This window comes from Pelecanus crispus, chromosome 7, assembly GCF_030463565.1.
Source record: "Pelecanus crispus isolate bPelCri1 chromosome 7, bPelCri1.pri, whole genome shotgun sequence".
In the NCBI taxonomy this organism is placed as follows: Eukaryota; Metazoa; Chordata; class Aves; order Pelecaniformes; family Pelecanidae; genus Pelecanus; species Pelecanus crispus.
The window spans coordinates 37,160,342-37,170,518 of record NC_134649.1 but is presented as its reverse complement, the minus strand read 5'-3'; the positions used below and the strand labels follow the sequence as shown (position 1 = coordinate 37,170,518).

At 44.7% G+C, this 10,177-nt stretch overlaps 1 protein-coding gene across 2 annotated transcripts in view; it reads left to right on the top strand.

The window, feature by feature from the left end:
* Positions 1 to 3,752: 3,752 nt before the first annotated feature.
* Positions 3,753 to 10,177, top strand: part of DENND6A (DENN domain containing 6A) — a 33,773-nt gene continuing 27,348 nt past the window's right edge. The window contains exons 1-4 of one of the 2 annotated variants that reach the window (XM_075714120.1): positions 3,753 to 3,797; positions 3,849 to 3,959; positions 7,326 to 7,364; positions 7,459 to 7,501. In XM_075714120.1, coding sequence (XP_075570235.1) covers positions 3,753 to 3,797; positions 3,849 to 3,959; positions 7,326 to 7,364; positions 7,459 to 7,501 — 238 coding nt within the window. Of the gene's footprint in view, positions 3,960 to 7,325; positions 7,365 to 7,458; positions 7,502 to 10,177 lie in introns of both variants that reach the window. The other variant, XM_075714119.1, reaches the window with a different exon arrangement.

The window sequence follows — 10,177 nt, the reverse complement described above, 5'->3', positions numbered from 1 at the left end:
TTGAAATCTCAAGGCGGGGGGTGGAGGGGGGAAGGTGACATGAGCAGAAGATGTTTATGCAATTCTTTGGTGTTACTCAGTGGATATGAACAGTCTGCACAGTCACTCCCTACTGAAGCTGATGGAAATTGGCCAACATTTGCTGCTACCTGATAGAAAGCATCCCGCTGAGAGAGGCGGGATAGAACGGTAGAGATAGCAGCTGTAGGAGGAAGATAGAGGGTGGAAGAAAGCAAAACGGGCTCAAACGCTGAACAGTTTTGGCTCTTCAGAATCCAGCTGTCCCACATAGGCCTATACTCATTCCAGCAACTGAGATCACAGGGGATGGTTTTTCTAGAAGATACTCTTGTCCAAACCCTGCCGAATATTTATATGAACAGATTGCTGTCTTTCTGCAAAATAAGGCAGAGTTCATGGAGCTTTGTAGGGCCAAATTCCATATGCAGAGCCCTACTATTTCATGAGACTGTATTGCAATTTGTAGCAAAGCAGTCTCAGTTAATAAATTCCCAACTTTGAAGTCTGTATTTTGTCCTGCACTGTTATGCTTCTTGAAGGAGAAAGCAGTCTCAGTTGTTCTAAATGTTACAATATTAAAATACATGCAGAAATATTTTTTTTTCTTTTTCTTAAACAACTGACATCCTTTCTCAACTGAGGAAGATCATCACATTTTACCAAAACTAAAATGTATTTGAAATGGCTAGGTGAAAATCTTCCCGAACTAATGTTTCCCTAGTAATTAGAAATATCTCCAGTAGGTGAGAATCCTCTCTTTTTCAGTGACTTCTTTCTCAAAGATCGTGTCTCTCTTCTCTAAACTTTCTCCTGCCAAAAGATTATTTCTGTTAAGCATCAAGTGGAATTAAGTTATTGGTTATTATTTAACAAAATAAGCAGAGTATCAGTCTTACCAAGTACTTTATTACTCTTCTTTTATTTGCATATGTTTATACTTTTTATGCACCTGAAAACTTACAAATAGAGGCCAACAAAAACTGGAAGGGAATGCATGACAATAATAGCTAAAATTTTGTTCTGCCCATGATAGCAAGAATGTAAACAAGGGAAAGTATAAAAATATAGGCAAGGGAAGGCTCGTAAAAAGCTGTGAGATGATACTTTTTCTTAAACCAAGTGATAAAAGCTTTTGGCCAGGCCCTGTTTCAGCTCTTAAATGGAAACAGCAAATTAAATACCACTGCAGAATCATTGCTGAGTTTAACCTGATGAAGCTAAGTCTTAGTCATGTCTTATTTTGGATAGTAATCTTTTACAGAACTCAGGAGTTAACTGTTGGAAAAGTTCGTGAGTCTTACATGCCATCATAGTAAAATACCTGAAGCAAGTAGAGACAGCAAGAGCCTGGCTGTGCAGCCACTCCCATTGCACGCTACCTAACTCCATTCATATCTTCGTTTGTATCTAAAATTGACTTTGCCACTAATGGTTTATGATAACGGAAGGCTGCTATATCTTAAATTATTACAATGATAATTTTGTGTATTGTAATTTTTTTCTGAGTTACATGTTTGTTCCTCCTTTGTCTCAGAAATTACTGTCTTGATCAAAGCATACTTTAATTTCCAGCAGTTTGGTTTTGATAGATAAACAAATGTTGTTAATGGGTCTTAAGGAAACAGTGCATGTAGAGAGTCGTAAATTTTCTATTAGGTATGTATAGGTGTGGTATCTTGGTTTTAATATTTGCAACTTCTATTGGGAAAAACCGGCATGTAGTAATTCAGGCAGCCAGCCCGTCTGCATCTGCTACGGTTGAAGCTGTTCTGGTAGGAGTCAACCAAAAGTCTAGTGCAAATAACTAAGTAAGAAGAGTTACAGGTCAGGAGGGGAGTGGTGGTGGTGACTTTGTTGTTGTTGTTTAATAAAGTAGCTATGTGGTACTTTCAACTCCACAAAATGGTTCCTACTGAAATATAAATGGGACATGGACTGTGCTAAAAGAATATTTGAAAGATCTTGCATTATTAAATAAAGGGCTTGGGTTTTGGCTAAGGCACTAAAATAGGTTTTAAGAGATTTGGATGTTTTCACTTTTCCAGTTTCCTGCGCAGTCTAGGGTAAAGTCCAACCATCAGCCTGTGGGATGTTTCCATCTGACTCCAGACAGATGCTCAGCGTCGTGTAGGACATGACGTAAGACACGCCTATTAATTACTTAGCGATAACCTTGTCCAGATGCCGTTGACTGACGTGCCAAACGGGAAAAAACAGTTGTGATTATTTGCCTCCGGTACGTTGCTGCAGAAGTTCCCGCACGCTAGCGCCCTGCTGAAGCGCCAGCGCAGGTGGGCAACCTGCTCTCTAGGGCAAGGTTGCTCTGCCTCGAGCCCCCCGCCAGGAGAATCATGGAATTACGGAATGGTTTGGGTTGGAAGGGACCTTTAACGACCATCTCGTTCCAAGCCCCCTGCCATGGGCAGGGACGTCTTCCGCTAGACGAGGTTGCTCAAAGCCCCGTCCAACCTGGCCTTGAACACTTCCAGGGATGGGGCATCCACAGCTTCTCTGGGCAGCGTGGTCCAGTGCCTCACCACCCTCCTCATAAAAAAAAAGTCCTCCTTATGTTTTGTTTGATTAAAAAAAAATATATAAAAATGGGAGTGGTGACAGAAACGCCAACGTTCTCCCTCACAGCGAGGCGCACGAGGCAATGCATCGCTCGTTCAGAGCTCGATGCGGTGCCAGGCCGGGCCGGCCTTGCGCGGGGCGCGCAGTGCGTGGGCGAGGCAGGAGGGACGAGGCGGGTTCGTGGGCGAGGCAGGAGGAAGGAGACGAGTTTGTGGGCGAGGCAGAAGGAAGGAGGCGGGTTCGTGGGCGAGGCAGGAGGGACGAGGCGGGTTCGTGGGCGAGGCAGGAGGAAGGAGGCGGGTTCGTGGGCGAGGCAGGAGGGACGAGGCGGGTTCGTGGGCGAGGCAGGAGGGACGAGGCGGGTTCGTGGGCGAGGCAGAAGGAAGGAGGCGGGTTCGTGGGCGAGGCAGGAGGGACGAGGCGGGTTCGTGGGCGAGGCAGGAGGAAGGAGGTGGGTTCGTGGGCGAGGCAGGAGGCGGGTTCGTGGGCGAGGCAGGAGGGACGAGGCGGGTTCGTGGGCGAGGCAGGAGGAAGGAGGCGGGTTCGTGGGCGAGGCAGGAGGGACGAGGCGGGTTCGTGGGCGAGGCAGAAGGAAGGAGGCGGGTTCGTGGGCGAGGCAGGAGGGACGAGGCGGGTTCGTGGGCGAGGCAGGAGGAAGGAGGCGGGTTCGTGGGCGAGGCAGGAGGGACGAGGCGGGTTCGTGGGCGAGGCAGGAGGAAGGAGGTGGGTTCGTGGGCGAGGCAGGAGGGACGAGGCGGGTTCGTGGGCGAGGCAGGAGGGACGAGGCGGGTTCGTGGGCGAGGCAGGAGGGACGAGGCGGGTTTCCGCGGGTGGGCGCTGCGGGGCGGCGGCTCCGCCCGTCCCGTCCCGTCCCGTCCCGTCCCGTCCCGTCCCTTGCGGGCCGCGGGGTGGCGCTGCGTGCCCCGGCCGGGGGAGCTCCGCGCCTACTCCCCCCCCCCCCGCGGCAATGGTTTGGGCTCTCCGGCGCTGCCCGCCCCCTCTCCCCGCCGCCCGCGTGGGCTCTCCCGCTTCGGGCGGCTCCAGTCCCCGAGGGGGCGCGGAGGAGGCGGTGCGCCGGCGGTCACGTGGCTCCCCGCGGCTGGGCCGAGGCCGGAGCCGGCGCGGCGGCGGCCGGGCGGCGCGGGGCCGGCAGCGCCATGTCGCTGCGGGAGCGGAGCCCGGGCGGCGCCGGGGAGGACGCAGCAGCAGCAGCAGCAGCAGCAGCAGCAGCAGCAGCAGCAGCGCTGGCGGAGCCAGACGGTCCGGACGGGTGCCTGTCGCTGCTGCCCTGGGACCGTTTCTCGGCCTGGCTGCACTGTGTGTGCGTGGTGGGCTTCGACCTGGAGCTGGGCCAGGCCGTGGAGGTAGGCGAGGCGGCGGGAGCGCGGCGGGGGCGGGGCGCGGGGGCGCCGCGCGCGCCGGGGTGGGCTCGCGGGCAGCGCTCCCTGCGGGGGCGGGCGGGCGGCTCCGCGGCAGGGCCCCGCCGGAATCGGGCGCTTCCTCTCTGGTGCCGGTGTTGCGCAGCGGCGGGGGGAAGCCCGGCGGTGTTGGGAGGGGAGCGTGATTGTGCGGGATCCCGAACGGCGGCTGGGGGGGGGGGGGGGGGCGCGCGCTCCGGCGGGGTCTGGCGGGGCGTGCGGGGGGGAGGGTCCTGTGGGAAGGGAAAGCCTTCGCCGGCGACAGCCGGAGGTGAGCCGAATTATTTCCAAGCAGCTGTTTTCATTCCGCTGGCTGTCCCGGCAGCGTGCCATTGTGAATGGTTTTCATCCCGTGCCGAGACGTGTATGACATACATCGCCGGCTTGCTTTACGTACGACTAGCGCTAATTTCCGTGGCATCTAGGTGTTAAAAGATTTTTAAAAGGGTGTAATAATAGTGTCAATGCAAGTAGTCTTCATCATTCGGTTTCCTCCGGATCGCTAAGGTATGCAACGAAATCATCCCAGTGCTGGAAGCGTTTTCCTCGCACCGTTAAATGAAAGTCAAACGGTGGCGATGCGTTAGCGACGCTGCCGCAGTCTGCAGGGGTTTTTTTTTAACTCCCTGCTGCTCTTTGCCATTTTGTGCAACAGGCAAACATCTACGAAATTGCGTGGTGGAACTGCGTTAGGGAACCGATGGGGCTGAAAAATAAACTAGAAGGAATAATTACTGTTTGGATCAGTTTCACATCCCGTTTCACCGTATTCACCGTATGATTCTGCAGCAAAAAATCTCTTGTCTCTTTCTTAATTTTTTTTTTTTTTTTTGTTAAAGTGGTGTTAGCATAAGTGTATGGCAGACTGGCCTAAAATTTAACTAAGCTAGCTATCACAATATTTAAAATACATAACTGGTATGCATTGTTGGCTGCAAGACAAATGCAAATAAGAAACCAGCATAGTGTGCTAATTACCTAAGTTATATTTGCTTGATGTTATAAGATGTTGTTAGCAACAAAGACGAGAATTTCTTTATAACTTAAGTAGATAATGTGCTCGGTGGCAGAGGGAAGCACGGAGTAGCATCTGCCCTGTCTGTACCAGTCCCATTAACTTTAGTTGAATGGATGCATGAAATGAAACTTAAAATGTCTACATGACTAAGGCCAGAGTTTTTTCAGTTATGTTGCTGCAGGAAAAATAATTAGCTTTTAGTTTCAATTGGAACCCTTAACAATTAGGTTACTTAACAGTACAGAATATTAAAATGGAAATGCAAAGCAAGTATTTCTATTGTTGCGCACACACACACAAAAGATGATGTTTTATTTTTTTCTTGGAAACTCCTTAGACGGAAAGAAGCAGCTCCTTGCCCAAATGTGCAATTCTAGAAGAAAGTTCTTATGACTCAAACTTGTGTTTGAGGGGAAGAGTTGCTAAGTAGTTACTGAAGTTACGTTTCCTCCAATAACCACACTTTTCAAGTTAATTTTCTTTCACCTGCAAAGCGGGCTTTTTTGTTTTGTTTCCTGTCCAGCAAGTTAGATTGTTATTTCTGGGGGGACATAAAATACATGTAAAGGACATTTAGATTATGGAGACAAATGGTCTCCACTAATTCTGCTGCCTTGTGTCTACCTTGCAGTCTTGTCTTTTCCCCTTTGCTTTTGTGCTTTTGATAGGCAGCTTCACCTTCAACACCTTCTGGTGATGAACAGCAGGCATAGCAGTAGCTCACAGGAATGGTGTTGATGCTGTTTTCAATTTGGATTTCTTTAGTAAGGTTGTTCAGAACATTGTGAAATCTGGTAAAACTTCACCTGGGCTGTGCTTACTTTCATTATCACCGCATCATTCTGACATGGCCATCCATGCAGGTCAGAAAGACTGGGTGGATGTGACAGGATAGAGGTAACAGCTACAACTGGTTTTACTCCTCTTCCTTTGACTTCTGGGAAGATACACCGGCTAGCGAGGAAAAGGAGTATGACCTTAAGTCTGGTCTGTACTCCAGTCGGCTGGCTAGACACAGATCATTTCAGCGTCATTCAGCTGCTGGAGAAGTTACATTTGAGCGTATTGCTTAGCATAAGATAGCATAGGAAAATGTTAAGAGAATAAAAAAAGATGATAATGATAGGCTTACTAAATGCAGTATGCGGGTGTTCCGCCCATATGTCTATTTTTAGCTTTAGTTATACTAATAGTATTTTGTATGCCTGGAATCATTGGATAGAGGACTGAGGGAAAAAGAACTGAATGAGGGACTTTATGGCCAGGAGACTAGCCAGTGGATATATTTGTTGTTCTCTATAGAGTGGATAGTGTTACATTATCAGGAGATACATTACTTATATTTTGTCAAACAAGATTAAATTAGATAATTGGATGTTAGCAGTATGTTACTATGAGGACTCTAGGCTAAGCTGGTGTTCTTGCATTGAACTTCTGTTCTTAGAGAGGTTCCCATCTATGAAAGCACTGAAGCCTTCTTTGAAATATAAACTTTGAACTTATGTTGAATTTCCTTTGCTTACAAGCTAGCCACCCATTTCTGTAGTTTTGAGGGTTTTTTGAGGAACTTTTAGCTGAAATTCAAGTATCTGAGGTTTGTCCTGTTTCCTGTACGTTCTTTTCTCACTTACTTGCACAATCACTGCTTTTGTACATCCTTTTTTTTTTTTTTTAAATGATGCTGCTTTCATATCTTACATTGTGTGGCATTGTTTTTGATTTCTGCATTGTAAAAATATATGAAAGAAATGTACTTTTTTTCTGTTGGTACAAAAGTCATGGCTTTTTTTTAACTTGAGCTTTCATAGTTCCCAGCTTTCATTTGGGGCCAATGTTCATCCTCCAAGATTTAGTATTAATATAGAGGGTGTTTTGTGATTGAATTTTGATTACTCCCACCTAACTATCCATTGCAACACATTTCAGACAATAACATGGTGTTGGCTTTCTATGGAATCATCTACATACATCTTTCGTATGTACAGGTTAAATCTAAAGGGTGTAATCTTGCTCTCCTTTGAGACCTGTTGCACCAAAAACCTCAAATACTCTTAATTTTTTAATGTATGTGTATGGTTTCCAACTGGCATCCAAAATACCTTGTAAAGATAGGTGATCAAGTAAGCTTAAAAGCATACAAAAAGTAAGAAGAGAAACATAATATTAATAGTTTACCATTGAAAATAGCCTGAGGCTAGGCAGGTATTTGAAGGTTGTATCATAAAAATAGTTAATAGAAGCTTACTGCTTATACCCAGTTTATTTTTAAATAAAATAATACTTTTTTTCTGTAGGTAATATATCCTCCACATTCAAAACTCACAGATAAAGAGGTAAGCCATAGTTGCTGTATAAGTATATAATTTGGTTTTAGTTCTGTAATTTCAGGAAATATAATGGCGCTCTCTTTTTTTCCCCATCCTCTAGAAAACCAATATTTGCTATTTGTCTTTTCCAGATTCTAATTCAGGTACGTGCTTCCTTCACTTTGTAGTCATCTGTTGTTGGACTAAGCTATGTTAAAAAACATAGAATTTACAGCATAAATTTATGGGTTTAGATTAAATACTTATATTAATATATCTTCATTGTTATTACAATACAGAAAAGTTGCAAATAAGGTTAAATATAAAACTATGTTGCAGTAAGGTCAGAAAACTGGGGTGTTTTTTTTTTATTTTATGTAAATGAAACACCAGGCATGTGAATGTATAAGACCTTCCAGATGACATACATGCACGTTTCAGAATACTTTGCAAGAAAGAATGAACATCTTAATCTCACTTTTAAACAAAATAACAGTATTGTCATTGCAGAGAGAAGTATAGGCACAGAATCTGAATGGTTCAATAAAGCAAAGGGAAGGGATATGGAACCATCTTCTCATGAAGGAGTAAATGTATATTTTCTAAATTCATAACAGTGAAACTGACTTTTAAATTCAAAAGCATTTAGAAAGAACAGCTGTGAAGGGAAAACCTAGGCTATCTTACATCTTCTCTATTCTTGAAGCTTCTGTTGCTATGTGTGATTCTGCTTGCTAAATTCTTCTTTAATCTACACTTACGCTGCCCTGCTGCCAAAGAGAAATTGCAGGCATGTAGCTGGTGACTTGGACCACCTGCAAAAAGATATGGCAGAAGTACAGACACTTCCTTTCACATTTATTTCTTTAGAAAAGTCAAACCCTGTAGTAACAGACTTGTCCCTATACTGCTCTTAACTCTATGCTTTTTGTTGCCCTGCAGCATAACAACTCTGATATGGCGTGATGCAGATGTGTGCTTTTAAGATGTGTACGAGCTCTCTCTTACATAATTTTACTAAGTATCTTGCCTAATTTTTGCCCTTTGTCTTGATGTCATTAAGATTAATGTATTTTCTCTGTTCTCGATATCGTGTACGTAAATAGAGGAAGAGCTGCTTTCCATTATTGAAAGAGCAGATGAGTTAACTGTATCTCCTTATTACTCTCATTGTCAATGGTTATAAATCTTGTCCGACCTTCAAAAGGTGTATTGAAGGTACAAAATAATGTGTTAGGACAGAGGCTGATTTTTTAAAATTTTTTTGTTTTTTTTTTTTTCAAATAAGACTGGCAGTAAAGTTATTTTGGGCAGAATAGGCATATGTAAGTAGGGTTTACTTTCAGCAACTTTACACCCCACCTTTTTGCTTTTTATAATGTTCATATTAAGGTTCTTGATCGTTCTTGGTAGGCTGAGGTTTCAAATTCTGTAGAGGGATTACCTACGTAAAATCTGTGTTCTAGAAATTAGCTATGAGTGTATGCTGTTATAATTTATTTTTTCATCGTAAGCCGTAATATAAAAATGAAATCTTTGTGTAATATAACAGTGAAGGAAGTTATTAGCTTGCAGCTAAATTTACCGTCAGTCTTTCTTAGGTTTTCATAGCTCAAAAGATTAATTCAACAACTTTTTTTGTCTTTTACAAGTATGGATAGATACCATTCTAGGACCTGTACTGGCTATGATTGTAGGGGGGAAAATGGATTGAATCAGGTAGTAGATCATGATGTTTTTTGTGGTTTTTAAGCTTTAAGTTTCCTGGTATCTTTAAAATAGTGCTTTTGCCTTTTCTTCATGGATAGTTGAAGAAAGAATAGACATTTACCAATCTTTACAAATTCTGCATACCGAAATAGCTTGTTACATAAGAAGCTGTCATATTCCGAATGATATTTCAACATATTAATGATTAAGGGTGATTTACTTCTAGGTCTTCTGTGTATAGCTCTTTAATAGCTTTTTTTTTTTTTTTTGCTTTGGATGGAGGGAACTAGCTATGAAAACTTGGAGCAAATATTTAGTGCTTTGTTATTGGCATGTGCTGTGTTTTTTCTTGTTATGATTGGATCCATATTGCTAAGCACTTGCTTTAGTACCTGTTTGAATTGGATGGTTATCCCGTCATACAATGTTTTGCTACTTTTGGTTTTGTCTTGGTGCATTGTGGGGGTTTCCTGCTGCAACTTCAAGGGGTTCTAAGACTCAGACCTGAATGCTCTGATCATGCCAGTATTAATCATAGAACCATAAAATCATTTAGGTTGGCAAAAGACCTTTAAGATCATCAAGTCCAACCACTAACCTAACACTACCACGTCCACCACTAAACCATATCCCTAAGTGCCATGTCTACATGTCTTTTAAATACCTCCAGGGATGGGGACTCAACCACTTCCCTGGGCAGCCTGTTCCAGTGCTTGACAACCTTTTCCGTGAAGAAATTTTCCTAATATTCCATCTAAACCTCCCCTGGTGCAACTTGAGGCCATTTCCTCTTGTCCTATCGCTTGTTACTTGGGAGAAGAGACCAACAGCCACCTCACTACAACCTCCTGTCAGGTAGTTGTAGAGAGCGATAAGGTCTCCCCTCAGCCTCCTCTTCTCCAGGCTAAACAACCCCAGTTCCCTCAGCCGCTCCTCATAAGGCCTGTGCTCCAGACCCTTCACCAGCCTTGTTGCCCTTCTCTGGACACGCTCCAGCACCTCAATGTCTTTCTTGTATTGAGGGGCCCAAAACTGGACACAGTATTCCAGGTGTGGCCTCACCTGTGCCACGCTGCCAGTTGCACAGCTGGTGAATTTGACTGAGGGTTTGGGCTGTCTGTGGTTGCTGT